The sequence below is a fragment of the Lepisosteus platostomus genome, chromosome 18, assembly GCF_059453375.1.
Source record: "Lepisosteus platostomus isolate fLepPlt1 chromosome 18, fLepPlt1.hap1, whole genome shotgun sequence".
Taxonomy (NCBI): Eukaryota; Metazoa; Chordata; class Actinopteri; order Semionotiformes; family Lepisosteidae; genus Lepisosteus; species Lepisosteus platostomus.
The window spans coordinates 4,023,061-4,040,129 of record NC_142628.1 but is presented as its reverse complement, the minus strand read 5'-3'; the positions used below and the strand labels follow the sequence as shown (position 1 = coordinate 4,040,129).

The window sequence follows — 17,069 nt, the reverse complement described above, 5'->3', positions numbered from 1 at the left end:
GCACAAATCTCTTCATAACTATGAAAAGCAGGTATGAAAATGCATGTTTTGTTAGAGAGAAAAATCTGTTAACACCCCATTGACGGACAGGGTCGATTTAAATTCCAAAATTGCCATTTGGGCCATTTTTTAAATAAACCCATGTTTTTCTTGGGCTCCACTTGAATCATAAAATAAACAAAAAAATAAAAGAAAGTCTTCCACATTCATTTTTTTTCCTTCAGACATGGGCATTCTCCATTTCTGTAACGTCGATTTTTCCATTAATGGGCAATAGGTAAGGAATGTCTTGACAGTCGGCACTGATCGAGATTCTGAAAGAGTTAGTGGGATCAACAGGCAAACACATGTACTCCACTATACCACTGTATGCTCTGTACTATACAGCACACTGTGCTGGAGGGACTCTATGTCTCAGACTGTGCATCCAGAGAGATGATCTCTCCTGTTTTTGCCTCCAGGTCTTCGGTTGTCAGGGATCATGACCCAGAACTCAATGACAGGCCCACCTGCCCAAGCTGACGCACAACAGGAGGAGTGGGGTAGAGTGGCTCAGCCCCCCCACAGCTCCCCACAGGACCCCCAGGGCCCCTGGTGGGAGAAGCTATGGAGGGCCGTGGTGACGGCTGGCTGCACCGTCTGCGTTTGTGTCTTCTCCCAAATAGCGGTAGGATCTGAACATGGCGCTCTTAAGTTCTACTTGGCACAAAGCTTCATTTTGTTCTGCACGAGGGGGAAAGCAATCACAATCACACCCAAAAACTCCACTGCAGCACAGATATAAACCAGACTTTAGAAGTTCAGGTGGGGAGCTGCGTCAGCATGCTTAGGCTGCAAAGGAGCAAGTAATAGGTTTATTCCGTGCTGACAAGAGAAGAAAGAAAACACAACGTTTCAGCTGTGGAGCCTTCTTCGGGTGTGTCTAAAGCAGCCTTTATTCGCATCTTGCTCCATAAACAGAATAAGTCTAGCCAAATCCTTCTCTCCAGCCACCCCCTCAGTGGCCTGGTGTCACACTTCCCTATGTAAATTCAACTTGTGGAAATCCCCTCAATCCATTCAGAAACAACTATATACACTAGTAAGAATTTTAATGCTTGAGGCCATTTGACTAAAGTCCCTTAGTCTTTGCAGTCCTTTCATGGGGTACAATTCCACACATATTTATTCAGTTGTTCCCCATTTTTCCTTAAATGGGGTTGTAAAAAAAGCTCAGGAGGAGGTCAAAGTCTAGTCTCTTCACATCTGCCCGTCTATGTATAATCACCATGCTTCTCGCATGTTCACTTGCATGTTTCATTTTCGCATTTGGCATTTGCTCTCGTCAGAGTCAGGCCTTACCATGCTGCTCTCTTCCTCCTGTTTGAAAGAATCCAAACTGCAGTGCTTCAGGCTCCAGCTGGAGAACCAAATCCAAAAGCACTGTTTTCTCCCAGATGTCCTAGGGGTCAGTCCCACCATGCCGATATCCATCCATCCCTGCCCAACGGCGGCAGTCCCCTCACAACTTTCCCAACAGCCATCAGTGTTGAGTGTCTTCTCCAAGTTCATCTTTTTCCATGCAAGCCTAGCCAGTCTGACCTGCTCAATGAGTCAACGGACTCAAACCTTCTTCCCCAACTCGCTGAATGCCTTCTTCCATGCAGATCTCTGCCTTATCACGCACCTTTTCCCCACAGTTCACAGGAGTCAGTCCGACCACTGATGGCACATTTTCCCCATTTTTCCATTATGCCCTTTGCTCACGTCAGAATTAGCTCTCTTACTATACAAACTACATGCATTGTGGTTGAATGCACCTCACCATCTCAACTTCATTAACACCACCATTCTCTGCTTCATAAATTCCCTGCTGCTGCCATTAGTAGGGCTATTACCTTTAATCCACCTTTCCTCTGTGCTACACAATCATTGAAATCACTTTACCTGATCAAAGCAATAGAACAAAACACATAACACATGTTAGCCATCATCACTAATGCCTTTGTATTTATGCCTATCAGTCCTAAACAACAAGCACTTCATGGGGTGTGTTAGCAAGACAGGTATGATTTCACAGCCCAACTCAATTTCAAGTGCTGCACCAGCCCAGTCCTCTGTTGGCTCATCCCTCATTTAGCTAGAGCTCTTTCTGTCTAGAATTTTTAAGATGTCTGAGTTCCCTTCAGCACATTCTTTACCACAGAAATGATTCTCCTCCTCTGGAGCTCTAGGGTGTTCAGATCTTAACCTTTCTCACATCCTTGCCACAAGCCATGTCTGTGCTAACATGATTCTCCTCGCTTTCTTTGGCTTTTATTCAATGCAAGCACTTTTATACCTACTCAGTCACTGAAACAAAGCTGCTTGCATCTCTGTCACTTATCTTCTTGACCTTGACTCTTCTGTAAAACCTCAGCAGCACTGTGTTAACCCAGACTTCTACTGATGGTGGACTGAAGACTGAGATCCTGTCTCTGAAGCGATGGCATGCGTCACTTTTCTTTAATGACTGCTTTCTGCCACTTGGATCTCCAACACGCCCCTGGCGCCACACTGCCCACATTTCAAGTCTTACAGTAGAAAAGAATTTGCATCCCTCTGGCGTCATGAATTTTCTAACATTTCTGTATTGTGTTTCGCTAACTTTTCCTTTATGTCATCATTCTTCCTTGGGGTCCTGATCTGTCCTGATCCACTCCGTCTGTCGTAGACATTTTAAATAAAAACTTTTAAAATCCATTTCAGAGTTTTACCTCTGTCTGTAAATAATTATAAAACATATTCCCTGCTACTCGGACCAATGTACAGGGTTACCCTGTTCAGAAACACTGATATTCCATCACTAATCCTAAATATTATCATAAGTCTTATTCCATATCTCCTCCTCTGTAAGCTTGTGTCACCTTCCTTTAACATAGAATTTCATCCCAAATTTTACACTCATTCAATACTTAAAATCAATCTATATAGACAGCCCTATTTCAAATATCAATTACACTCAACACTGACTGCCACTCCAACCCACTGCTTTTCCACAGATTAAAAGCTGGTTGATTTCACTTGCCACTGGTTGTGAAACCACTTCCCTGATGTGTTAACTAGGCCGGCTTCAGCACTGAATGTTTTCAAGATAAATGGACACATTATAATAATTTATTTATAAGTTACTTGTTCGCTTTTTTTTCCTTTTGGTTGGTGTAAACTATATTGTGTTGCTTTTTCTGAATGTTTTATTGATCAATTTAATGAAAAAATGTTGCAGAAATAATTCTTTGAGTCAAAGTTGTAAAGTGTTAAATTTTCACTGCTGGAGATAGTAACACATTGACACATTTTTGTGAAATAAACCCAAGAGCAGGCAGAGAAATACAAGCACACAAGCAAACAGAAAAGTGAGTAAACAGCACAATGTTGGCAGCTGGCAGTGGAGACATACAGGCATAGCAATGGTGATCACAGTCTAGAGTCATAAACAGGGACAAACAAAGCTCAAAATCAAGAGACACCGTACAAAGCATCAGAGGAGAACCCAGAAAGCATAGTCAGGGTCCAGAAGTTAGGAAGCAAACAGTCACAGCTCAGGAACTCAGGACAAAGTTAGAAACATAGCAAACTCTATGACAGAGTACCCAAGCACATGGCATATAGCTTATGTAGTCTTGAACCACCTGAGGTGGGTGTGGTGGATAATTACTGCCAGGTGATACAGGACTCCTGTAGAATTAATTACCACGGTAACCGGCGCTGACCAATAGGAGATGTTAGTTGTGAATAGTTACCGTGTAGATACTTGCTTGGCCCACTGCTCATCTGTAGTGTTAATCATGACAAAAGTATCTCCTATTGTAGTTCAGTACAATCAAATTCTATTTATTGTGACAAGACAATAGAGAGATGAGATCACTTTATTAGCCATATACAATTTCTTGCATTAGGAATTCGTCTTTTCACATATCCCAGCTTGCTCTCCAAGAGACACACAGACAGGGAGAGAAGCTGGGGGTCAGAGCGCAGGGTCAGCCATTGTTAAATGCCCCTGGAGCAGCTGGGGTCAAGGGCCTTGCTCAGGGGCCCAACTGAGTAGGATTCCTCTACTAGCCGCGGGATTTGAGCCGGCAACCTTCCATCCACTGGCGCAGATCCTGAGCCACAGAGCCACTGCACCACCCTTTTTTTTAGAGAGAGACAGGGATAAGGTATTTCAAATTTGTCATTAACTCACCTGGCTAAGGAAATGGCAACCTGACCTCAAGGTGAAGGCTCACAGAACCCCTTGTAAGGAATAAGCTAGGAGCTGCTGCAAAGTGAAGTGGGGGTAGAGGGAGGGGAGAGAGAAAAGATGTGCTCAGGTGGTGAGATATTTTTGTGGAACTAGGCAAGATTAAAATTGGACCCGCTCTTAAACTTCTGTTTAAAAAAGTCTCTTTAAGTACTTTGGCCAAATTCTAATTAATGCAACGATACGACAACACTAATCAGGGTAGTGTATTAAAATGTTGCATTTGCCCGGCAGAGGAAATGTCGATGTGATTGTAATAATGGGGCGGACAGGACCCCCAAAAGAGATCAAATTTGTTTTGGCAGAAATAGAGCTTTTGATCTCCTCCTGAATTTGTGTTTCAAAACAACATTTATTAAGTTTCAGGGCATTTTAGTTCCACAGGAGGAAGCAGCATACTGTGAAAATAAAAATCAACAGTAGTACTTTGGGAGACATATCTGTTTGCTCTTATGTGCAGGGTGTTTGGATCTTGTACATGTGCAATGGATATGAAGCCTTCCCTGCAGCTCACAAAGTGTTGGATCTGATGCAGTACCTGCTGACACCACTAGGAGCATACAATTCAGTGGAGGAGGTGGGTATGATGATGCTGACTCAATCCAGATTACTCAACCCAGATGTATAAATTCTCTGCAACAGTTATTTTTCCCTTTGAGAAGTCTAGCAGTCTACCTTTCAATTATTATAAAAAGTCACAGGACTCAAATATAAATGAAGCATCTTCAAATTGCATTTAAAATTTATCATTAAATTACCCCACAAGGTTTTCTCTCATTCTTCTTTAGTGATCCCTTATGCATTATTGCATTAAATGACTATGCAAATATTTCTGTTTTTCATTATTTAAAACACAGAGTAAAACAAAAGCAGCCACAGTTTTCAAAATTCCCAAAATGATCACACTCTCTCAAGACACTAATTTCGGATGCTTGCAAGGATCATAGAAATTTGAAAGAGCTACAACTTCTACCTTCAAATTCAAATCCAAGGACAGTCATTTTCTTTGGGGATTAGTTCACTAGCCTATTTTCTGAGACATTTGTTCCCCACAGGACACAGCGTGGAGGAGTCATCTCCACAACACTTCTTCACTTACTTGGAAGCCATGTGGGTTTCTCATTCATTTTGACCCTGGTGCAGCTACATTCTTTGAGCACACAATGTGACACACAAACTCTCATCTGCTTTGAAAAATATCAGAACCCAGCGCAGAACCCAGCAACCCAGCACAGCCATTGGCTGCAGATTTACTACAGAATATTGCCCTTAAGAACTTAAGAATGGTTACAAATGTGAGGCTTTTCTGTCCATTTAGCCTGTTTGACCATTAGACGTTCGGGGATCTCTTCCAACCATTTCTTGAAAGAAGCCAGAGTATCATCTTTTATTGATAGTTTGAGGTCTAAACTCTAGAGCATCATGGATTCATAAAATTTGCAAACATCTGGGATTTCGCAAGTATAGGATATTGTACACACAGAGTTCTGAAGCTGCAAGCTTTGTAAAAGTACTTTAATGTGATGGAAAGATTTCAGAATAACCCCGTCTGGTTAACATTATTATAACATTATCTTCCCCTAGAATAATAAATCATTTATACAATGGCAGGTTTCCTCAAAAACTATTGGTAGTTTCTAATCACAACCACAGGAAAACCTGTGGTGAAAACTATAAACAGTACAGTTGAGCTTTGTTTAACATGATAATTTTGAGAGGAAAACCAGATGAAACATGAGGAAGAGCTTTTTCTGAATAACTAGTTACCTCAGACTTGTTTATGCATATAACTGAAAAAGAAAAGTCATCATTTTATCAGTAGTATAAATATAATTACCACCTCAGATAGGTATATTTTGGCTTGATGTGTCCTAAACCCACAAAAGGGCAGATAATCTATAGATTTAATTTAGTATCATATTGTACATTATTAATCTGAGTAAAATCTATCATACACCTATAATCCTTTCTATGTTAACTATCATTATATACAATATTGGAGATAATTATGAAAAAAAGCAGGAAAAGTATGTTAAGCATTTGCTGTGCTTTTTATACACATGTGCGTACGAGAATACAAAAGATATACTGGTGATATTCCATTTTCAAATAGTACATATTTGCAAATTTTGTTATATTTGTATTGGCACAACCTTTAAATTGCAGCACTTCAGAAATATGAATGTTCCAGTCCTGTTCGCCTGACTAGTCTTCTCAATTCGCTTTGTTTTCCTCTTTTGTATAATCTTCAGACATCCCCATCCTTACAGAAAGAGCTGTGGAGAATGGAAAGCTTGTGCCCCCTGCTGGCTACAGTGTTCCTTGGCATAGTTGTCCTTGGGATAGGGGTAGGTGTGGACCTTGATGCTAATCCCACTGTCATTTATCCTATCCTGCTATTTCGTCTGGCAGATGGGCTGGATTTCACATTCCAAGAGGATCCTGACCCTAAGAAACGACATATTGTGTGCTTAGTTTTGAATGAATTTCTTGCAAGAGCACAGAAAATGGAAATTCTGCTAATTCAATATGCAAGCAAAACACAACATTTAAAAATCTTACTGTACTCTATTCCCTTTGCTCTCTCCAATAATTGTCATTAACATCTTAATGGGACCCAAATCCAAACGATATTACTGAAGCACCGGCAGCCTTAGTGCTTAGTGCTTCACGTCACACCAGAAGCCTTTTCTGGTTGCCACAGTTGCTTGTCCCATCTCCAGATACTCTACTGTCTGAGGACGATCGCTCCAGGGATCCCTGCTTTTCCTGATGACCGCCGCCAGTCCATGAGCCGCCAGCCATCCTTCACCTACTCCGAGTGGACAGACGGCAAGCAGGAGGACTTCTTTGACCTGAACCCTGTGCCCGAGACTCCTGTGTTTGACTGCTTTATGGACATGAAGCCCGAGGCCGATCCAGCCACACTGACTGTCAAGCCTGTCGGCCTGCAGGAGAGGTCAGTTCCCTGGAGCTCATCGCCCCTAGAAACCCTTCAGTGGATGCTGGTTTCAGACTTGCAGTGGGATTGTATTCTTAAATTCAGAAATGGTCCCACCAAATAGCATACAGTACTTCCTGTTACGTTGTGAGTTAAAGGTTTTTCTTTTGCTAATGTACTTTGTCCGTATGACACAATTACAGAAACATAAAACAGAGATAACATATAGTAGAGTATGTATTTCTTACTCGGGTTATGCATCCATAAATTTTAGGCACAGTCCTGCAGAATGCAATGCTTTTAATTGTCTTGGGAAACTGATGCAGTCAGAAATGTGCTGCTATCTTTCCTCTCTTCATCATATTATAAGAAATATTATCATTGATACACATTAAAGAAAACAATTCAAACCTCCCGATGTTACCTGTAAACCTCACCTCACGACCTGGAGCTGGGGTTACTTCACCCTGAAACTGAAAGCAATACTGTGCTTTATCCCTTGCTCTGCTGTGCTCGCTCCATTTCTCTCTGCCTCGTGGGAAGGAGGGGGTCCAACGTGTCCCTGACCCTGGACATGTGCACCCCTGGCTCCACGGAGTCCTATGGGTGCATGCTGTCCCCGCGGGAGCAGTCGGCGCGCGAGTACCTGCAGAGAGCCACCAACGTGCTGACAGCGGCAGAGCTGCACGAGCGGGCGATGGACTCCTTCACCCTGCAGGCCGAGTTCTTCGTGAGTAGCTCTCGCTCTCCGGAAGTCCCTGCAACTCTTCTGCTGGCAGTCACCTCGGTCTGCTTCTTCTCAAGACCCAGGAGGTCCATGATGTGCATTGCAGATAGCTCCTATGTAGCTTCCAGTTTTCTACAGAATGCGTAGGACTTCTAGTGTAGACAGGGCTTGACCGCACACCAGCAATTGGAGTGACGCAAGGGGTGCAAAACAGAAATCGCTGCTGCATCATAATCCTACTGTCACACCTTCCCATTATCAGAAAGCAGTTTTTTGCTGGGACGTGTTCATCACAGAACACACACACACACACACACACACACACACACACACACACACACACACACACACACACACACACAAGCATGACCTTGGGAGGAATCCAGAGCATCTGGGGAAGACCCTGGACACAAGGAGAACATACAGAAAACTCCCAGCTCTGGTCACCCCAGGTTGCATTTGAAATCTAGACCCAGGCACTGGGAGATAGCAGAGCTCACCTCTATGCCACCCTCTTCCAACCTGCCAGGTGCCCCTCCATAATGCTGTGTTGTCATGCTAATGTACTGTACTGACATCTAATACTTATAGCGTGCTGACTTTGAACTCGACCTTGGACAGACTGGACTGTATAATGTTTAGAAATTTGGCTGAAATTTCCTGCTTCTCTTTTCTTTTTCTAATTAGTCAAGTAGAACAGGCCTTTATGCCAAGTGGCTCAGGTGGTTAACAATGTGTTTAACAGCTGCTGCTGCAGAGCCACCTCCAAGCAGTAGGCTTGAACTGGGACCCTCCAGGTAACAAGCCCTTCTCCTTAATCAGTATATCCCAGAGCCCAATTAAGAGAGTGCTTAACTGTTTGAAAAATGATTGAGTCACACCTTATTGGGTCTGCGCTTGCATTCCCTATTTCTCTGCACTAACCGTGATGATTATTCTTTTGATTCCAAAGCTTGTAAAACAACAAAAACAAAGTACAAATAGTTTTAATTTCCAGAAATAAAGAGTTCAGGGATACGTCTGCTGCACAGGACATCTAAATTGCTGTGTGGAAGCCTTAAACAACTCAGACACCATCAGGAGTTAACATATATATATATAATAAACATCAGCAAGTAATTCAAAGCCTCCCCTAGTATTTTCTATAAGGTGCAGTAGAAGAATTTTGACTGTTATAAATACAGTTTCGGTAAGAGGAAACCGAGCTTGCCATTTCATAATTATTCATTTGCATTGGTCAGTATCTTCTTGGGGACAAAAGCTGGACTGTACATCAGCAATATGAAATGCTGAAGGAAGTGATGCATGACATTTGCCAATCAAATCTGATTAGCTCATTGTCACGTTGTCTGTGTCATTGACATCATGTGTTTCCCTCTACACATCCATTAAGCAAAAAGGCTATTTTTGTACTACAAAATACAGTTTTATCAGGATTACCTCCATCCAGTTTCAGTCTGCTTCTGCTAGTGAGGGTCAGAGCTCAAGATTAACTGCTGTTACAACAAAATGACCAAAGATTCAGCAGAGGCTCACCATAGGATTATGTTTCTACAAAAAAACACATCAACATTCTCTGACATGGGTAGAACACTGTAAACTGTTTGAGATTTCAGCCTAGCAGTGAATTAATCCCTTAGTTAATGCAATAAACAGTAAGCAATCATGTTAACACTTTCATGTTTCCAATATCTGGCAACTGCCAGTCAGATATCAAACAGCAGCTGCTACGGTTTAATTTATTTTCAGACTCTTGTTTTCTGTGTAAAATCCAGTATTTCCTATTTTAATATTTGTGAAAAGTATTCAATAAAACATTTTAGGAATCTAACCAATGACATAGATTGAAAAAGCTTTATATATCTTTATATATCTCTTGTCCAACGGCTTGACACCCATTTAAATAAAGCTTCGGGAATGTCTGCTTTGTGATAAATTTATTATTCAGAACCCTTTTGTGGATCTGGGGCCAAGATATTAGAAGCTAAAAACTGTAAACTGTGAACACTGAGCTGTTCCTCGTGCTTGCAAGTGAGAAGTCAGAGCATTTTGTATCCTAATTTGGCAAGGACATGCTGTGCCACCAGATATTGCTTCTGTTTCCCATTTAATTTTCCCCTTGCCAGCATTGGGGGGCACTGCCTACCCACTCAGGTGCTGGGGCATCATAAGAAAAATAATAAATATTCCATTCTTTATATTCGTGTACATCATTACTTAGTATTCATGACCTTCATTATTCAAGACCTTTCTCGTAGCTTTCCTAGGCTAGAATTCTCTAGACAGTTCCGCTTCACAAGAACTATCCCAGCAGCTGCAACAGCTAGGAAAGCAGAGAGACCTGTGAAGCGGAGGCCTACAGAGCAAAGCTGTGGAGAATATTAACCGCACACATAAGAGAAAACAGCACTGTAACAGCTTGAACAAAAACTAGGAGAAGACAACAGATTTGAAATTTCACTGGGAATAACATCACCCAGTACATTTATTGAGACGTCAGACATGAGAAGCTTTGGCTTAACTCTCTGGGCAGAGGGCCAGCTGCCTGGCTAAAGGGCAAGGAAGATAGTGCTCTCACACAGAGAGAGAAGCTATCGAAAGGGACGTGGAGGGGTGGGGGTGAGGTGGAGGCTTACTGAGGTAAGTGACCTCATGGATAATTATGAGTTTAAGAATCAGAGGTGAGGAAGACCTTGGCAGTCCCCCCCCCCCCCCCCCAAGTCTCATTTGAAATGTAGTTAAAATGCAACAGCAAAATGCAAAAAGAAATACAAAATATGGGTACTTCTATGCACAAAAAAGAAAAAAAAGAAACCCGAACAGTCTTCCAGATAAGAAAAGGCATCTGACAGTTTTTGCACTAGCAAACAATAGTGTTACTTTTTTCAGTGTTATCTTTTTCAATAGGAACAGCATCTGGGAATGAATACAACCAAATGCCTTCTGTGGATATCTAAGTATGTTTCAACAAAAATGTTTGAGGTGCAGTTAGATCTGTCAGTAAAAGCCATCACGCATGAAGATTCATAATTATTGGGGAGCTGTCATCACAAAAGAATACAAACTTTATTTTTCTTATTTTGAACAGGAGACACCTATGAACTTTGTGGACCCTAAGGAATATAACATCCCTGGTGTTGTTCGGAAGAATCGATACAAAACTATTCTTCCCAGTGAGTAGTTCCTAGTGCATTTGTGTTTTCTTTGTGTTAAGAGATGCTGAACATCATTTGTTTAAGAATGGTAAAAAAGCATATTCTCTATTTGCGTGTTTAGTCCTTTTTCTAGTGTTTTTGTTGTTGGCTTTCTATTAATTTGGATCTCCTGTCACAACTTATTAAACTGACAAAACAAAATATGTCATGACAGGCAGCTCACAACAGGGGTTTATCATGAGCATTGCTAATAGCTCTGTGTGAATGTGATCAGATTGTACAAAATCGCTATCATTGAGGGCCTCCTCTAAAAAAACAACAGTTCACAAACCTAGTTTTGCATCTTTGTCTTCCTGAAGCATTAAGATCAAAAATGTTTCAGGAGTTCTTTCTATTTTCTGTCTTTACAGCTATATTATACTTACAACACAACCCTAATGATGTTTTCTTGGTTGGAGGATAGAGTACATTTCCTTTAAATAAATATTCAATGAAGAAGACAAAGTCGTTAAGCAGACCAAGAAATAAAATGTGCTTGTTATTTAGCTGACAATTATCCACTTAGTACTTGTGATGCATTGTGGTTACACATGGAATACACCTGGTGTGCCTACGTACCCTTCCAGGGATGACAACACGCAATGCATGGTGATCTATTTCAGTTTTCATGAGTATGAGTATCTAAAACCACCAACTTGTGATACAAATTGTGCATTTTCAGAACATCTGCAAACAAAGATACATGGAGCCAACAATATTTCAAAAGAATTTGCTTCTCTGGTCCATCAACAGTTTTCTAACTTGGCCTGAGGCCAGCCAGTGGGTCCTGTTTTCCCTGCTGGTGGTTGTCCCTCTTACGGCCCATGTTATAGTGATGCTCAGTCTCTCTAGAGCTCTGTCTCCCTGGCTCTGGCCAAGCCGCTCCTAGAAGACATGTGATTGAAATTGGGGCCGTGGTTCTCCAGGCGTCTCGGTCAGAGGAGTCATAACACTGTCTCTATGTCCTGTAGGACACACTGGTGCAACAATTGCTTTATTGCACACACTTTAACTCTGGCCACCCAAAACAACTCTGGTCTTTACCTATGAGAGTCGACCCCTAGTTTGGATTTGAAAGAGTAACTTTCAGGAAAAGTATGTTAATGAGCTTCCCTGTCAGCCAAGGTCTTCCCAAGACTGGGAGAAGAGCTTGGGGATTTCATAGGGCTTGATTTCATAGCCTTGCTCAGTGTAGGTACAAAACCTTGTCCAACAGGGCAAGAGCATGAGGACATTTGTTTTCAGGGACAGAGGGTAAGTAACCTGGTAATTTCCTCACACACATGAAAAAAGCAAAATCATTCTGCTCACATCTGGGCCAGAGCTACAATCACGGTGCTCCTTAGTACCGTGGTTGTAGTTAGTATGGTGCTCCTTCAGGAAAACAAAAATGGAGCCTGCAGAGAAGAGAATTGTTTCAGTTGTAACCAGGATTCATACATGATAACAAAGGTCAATACAATACTGTGTTTTTCAGATACTCATAGCAGAGTCTGCCTTAAAGCAACTGATGAAGATGATTTTCTTAGTACATACATCAATGCTAACTATATAAGGGTAAGATTTGGTTTATTTTTCCAGAGCTTCATTGTAAAATGTTAAACATTCTTCTCTAGCGTGTACTGTATAAGGTCATGTGAAAGCAATGGTACATTGCTTACAGTTAATGGGTTACCAAATCTGTAGTTTTATACGAACAATTCTGCGGGAAAAGGAATATGTCCCAGCCAGTGGTTGTCCAGTTGTACTTACCCTTCATCAAAGCCTTCCAGGCCCCTCTCAGTGGCCACTTCACTTACAATCTCTTTGTTGTCTGCAGGGCTATAGGGGACAGGAAAAAGTCTATATTGCAACTCAGGGGCCCACAGTTAACACTGTCAGTGACTTCTGGAGAATGGTATGGCAGGAGAAGTCTCCTATCATCGTCATGATAACCAACATCGAGGAGAAAAATGAGGTGCGGCCTTGCTGTGTTTGGTTTGAAAAGAGTTACAGGTGGTTATTTGAACTGCCTTTCACCTGTTGTTCATTTCTTTATTTTATTCCACAAGTGTGCTGATTGGGCTAAATTAAAAAAAACAAAACAAAACCTTTTCATCTCTCTCAAACTGCTTTGTATGTTCTGTGACAGTGTGTGTGTGGCGGCCAGCACCGGTAAAAAGTCAACGCCCAGGTTAGCAGGGATCCAAAATAATACAAAAAACATAAAAGCAAAAAGACAGTGTACCGCTGTGCCTCATGACCTCCAGGCTGGGCTTACCCTGTTTTACGGGGGCCAGCCTGGGGAAAAAGCACAGCACAGCGGCAACCAGACTGGACTGACCCTATTTAGCAGGGTCCAGTCTAGTGAGCAGGGTGTGTAAGGCAAAAACAAAACAAGAACTAAATGCGTAAAAAAGTGTGTGTTTGCCTGCCCCTGTGAAGGTCCATGATGGGACAGATGAAAAGAAAAGAAAAAGAAAACCTTACGCAGGTGCAACCCCCTCCGGGACTGTCGCTGTAAACTCGCCCCTTCCGGGGCTGTCCCTGCTCGTCCCCTAGGGGGGTGTTCAGTGTGCCTTCATAGGACCTGCCCAGCTGTGGCTCATCATCTAGAAGCCGGGACTGAAGCCCCCTGCGTAAATCCACACACTGTGCTAAAGCATCGATTCAAAAGCTCTTTGTTTAGTGTGGACAATTATCCTTCAAGGTCCAGCCTCTGCCACATTCTTTTAGTGTCAAAGGAAAATTAAGTTGTCCATAGCTGGGAGGATTATAAGGAAAGGCAGCTATAAATCAGAGGATGTAATTTGTCCCATCTGACATGTTTGGCTGCGGGTGGCTAATTGATCCAAAGATCTCATCCAGTCATGTCTTGAATGTCTTCAGGTTCAAGTTTCGCTGTCAGTTCTAAAGAGGTCCGTTGAGTTGACTTTGCCTTTGAGAATGTTTTCTCTGACCAAGCCTACGTTAATCCATTTCTTTTAGCCTTTGAGAGGAGGCCTTTAAGCCTGAGAATGTGTCTGGTTGCTTTTTCGTTGGGCGGATTCTCAAGCAGTAACAATGTGGAATGTGGTGAACAGAATTCTATACAATATACTAAATTAATCCATTGTACAGTTCTAACATAACTTTCAGTTAGATTTGTTCTACACTTTAAGATACTATGTATATCCTAATATTCTATTTGCCTTTTTCCCATACTGACAAGACTTGTCAACATTAACAGAGGCATCTCCAGGCTCGGCTAATTCCATATTATATCTGTAGTTTATGTTTCTGCTACCCACACATAACACTGAGTGTCATCTTCCAGGAGTCTGCCCAAACTGCTTGTGGTTTGTTTTCAAGGAAATATTTGTGTACCTTTATGACTGCACCTGCTATATATAAGTAGTGATATACTACTATGTATTGTCAAGATTTGTGTTGTATTGGAAGGAAATTAAATAAAAACCTTTTAACTCTTTGTAGAAATGTACTGAATACTGGCCAGAAGACAGTGTGACCTATGAAGGAATTGAAATGACTGTAAACCAGGTGATACAGGCAGATGACTACAGCCTGAGACTTATAACTCTAAAGGTGAGTAGAGGCTGACAAAAGCAAATAATCTCTCTTTTGTTATTAAACCAGGCAATGGGAGCCCCAAGGAACCCAATTTTCCCCGTGGGCAAACTGCGCAAATTGCCGATCAGATTTATTTGCTACATGGTGGACAATATACCCAGAGTTTGCCAACAGGGGAAATTTAAGGAAATTATATGTCTTATGTAGGCTGTCACACCTGCTGTGTGGACAGCTTACAAACTAGAGCGCAAGCCTATTTTCCTTCATTGTCTGTATATATATATCTTAAAATCTAGCTCTCTCTTGCACTTTGGAAGTACTGTTGTCATAGCAACCAACACATAAAATGGCTACAGACATAAAGAATTTGATTTGTGAAATATTCACCAGCCCGCGTCCAGGTACAGATTATTTAATGTTCTGCGTAAGTGAATTGAATTTCTGTTTTGTTTAATTATTTTTTCATTGGTTGTGTGTTATTGCAGAACATGGCTTTCAGTCATACTTGGAAATGGGCTTTTAAGTTAGTAATTAAACCAAAAGGCAAGCCTAAATAAAGTTTAAAAGTGTAAAAGGCCACCCAGCAGTGGTTCTTTGACATATGAAGAACCCAGGAAACAAGATTTCTCCTTCACATCTCAATATTATTCCTTTCCCTTGTGACATTTCAGGCCAAAACACGCATTCTACTATATAACCCTTTTTCTCTTACCTTTACTCTCACCGTGATACTGTAGAAATGTTTTATAGAGACCAGATCTCACACAAAACCTTGCATTCCAATACAATTTACCTTTTAAATCATGATATACTGGTGAATCATTTGCTCACGTTCCACCTGGGGGCCTATTGTAATTGTACTTCTCAATGGGTAGCCTGCCGCGAGTTGTAGTGATATTAATAGTGCTAACTAGGCCATTAGTATGGAATAGTGATTAGGGGTCAGGACTTATAACTAGAAGGTTATGAGTTCATATCCCAGGTGAAACACTGCTCTTCTAACCCTGAGCAAGGTACTTCAACCAAACTTGTTCCACTAAAATATCCAGCTGTAGAAATGGGGTAAAAGTGTCAGACTCATATTATGGAACTGTGGTGTTTCTTCATTTTACAATTATATTTTATAGTTTTTCATGGTACAGTCATAAGTGTTTAACAACTCTACTTGTGTTGTGGTTTTGAATCGCCAATTAATTTTATTTTTCTGCCCTACCAATTTTGAACCACCAGTTGCTTAACAATTCGACTCATCACATTGATCTTTTTAGTTGTATTTTCCTTAGAAAAATTAACTCTGGCTCTGGCATCTTACAAAAGAGTTAGCATTGAGTCAAAGACTGATGTGGCTCTCAAAACCAAACTGGGAAGCTGATGTCAAGATCACAAGGAAAACCTGGCAAACACTGGGCAGGATTCTGAACTTGCATCCTTAAACGCATACTCGAGAGACCTTTCTCAGTGCACTTTGGACAATCTGTTAGGAATCCCCATGGCTGTGCAGCAGGATCTGAAATTTAACACACCTCAGAAACCTAGGAAACTCTTTTAAACTGGTTTGCCAAGGCTGCAGTCCTGAGCTGAACCGTGTGCCCGTATCCCTCTTTGCATGTGAGACAGAGCGAGGGAGAGGAGCGGGGTCTCAGACACTACTGGTACACATCCTGGCCAGATCAGAAGACCCCTGACAAGGCCCCCCCGCTACTGGAGCTGGTCCAGGAGGTGGAGGAGGCCCAGGAGCAAGCCCCTCCAGGGAGCGGTCCGGTCATCGTCCACTGCAGGTACGTCGTCCACCACCGCACTGAGAGACATGTTTTCACACTGGAACCACTGCTGTGCACCACTGTACGCTGCTGCATACTCTACTCGGTATGCTTTTGGGTCAGAGAAGATACTTTTATATTAGAGAATGGGACGTTCCATGGGAGTGATACATGATATCTACAGTAATGAGGATGGTCAGGGATATAGTGTATCCCTAGTGATTAGGAGTATAAAGCAGTAGCAGACAAGGCACAAAAGCAGGCATATCCAAAGTCAAGAACAGGGCTTAGACCTATCCATCCGTTCATTTTCTAATTGCTTTATCCAGTGAAGGTTTGCAGGGTAGTTGGAGCCTATCTTGGCATGCAAGGGCGCCCTATGAATGTGACACCAGTTCCATCACAGGGAACGCAGACACAGACTCACACCAGGGCCAATTTTCCCAGAAGCCATTTAAATTACAAGTATGTCCTTGGACTGTGGGTGGAAACGGCAGCACCAGGAGGAAGCCCAAGCGAACATGGGGAGAACTTACCACCGCTATGCAGATGGTATCCCAGGTCTAGAATTGAACCCAGGGACCCAGCGCTGAGAGGCAGCAATGCAAACCACTGCACCACTGTCCCACCGGCTTAG

The 17,069-nt window shown here is 42.0% G+C and overlaps 1 protein-coding gene across 11 annotated transcripts in view; it reads left to right on the top strand.

Moving 5' to 3' along the window:
- The window catches only part of ptpn5 (protein tyrosine phosphatase non-receptor type 5), a 47,398-nt gene that overhangs the window by 21,521 nt on the left and 8,808 nt on the right, over positions 1 to 17,069 (top strand). For 8 of the 11 annotated variants that reach the window (XR_015928052.1, XR_015928053.1, XM_088610942.1 and 5 more), the window contains 10 exons: positions 462 to 667; positions 4,722 to 4,838; positions 6,514 to 6,609; positions 6,985 to 7,220; positions 7,746 to 7,932; positions 11,018 to 11,102; positions 12,601 to 12,680; positions 12,943 to 13,080; positions 14,577 to 14,687; positions 16,290 to 16,450. Coding sequence is in view for 8 of the 11 variants with exons in the window: in XM_088610942.1 (XP_088467068.1) it covers positions 482 to 667; positions 4,722 to 4,838; positions 6,514 to 6,609; positions 6,985 to 7,220; positions 7,746 to 7,932; positions 11,018 to 11,102; positions 12,601 to 12,680; positions 12,943 to 13,080; positions 14,577 to 14,687; positions 16,290 to 16,450 (1,397 nt within the window). In the remaining 3 variants the exon portion in view is untranslated. Of the gene's footprint in view, positions 1 to 461; positions 668 to 1,370; positions 1,448 to 4,721; positions 4,839 to 5,194; positions 5,372 to 6,513; positions 6,610 to 6,984; positions 7,221 to 7,745; positions 7,933 to 11,017; positions 11,103 to 12,600; positions 12,681 to 12,942; positions 13,081 to 14,576; positions 14,688 to 16,285; positions 16,451 to 17,069 lie in introns of those variants that run through there. The other 3 variants (XM_088610945.1, XR_015928054.1, XM_088610946.1) reach the window with 3 other exon arrangements.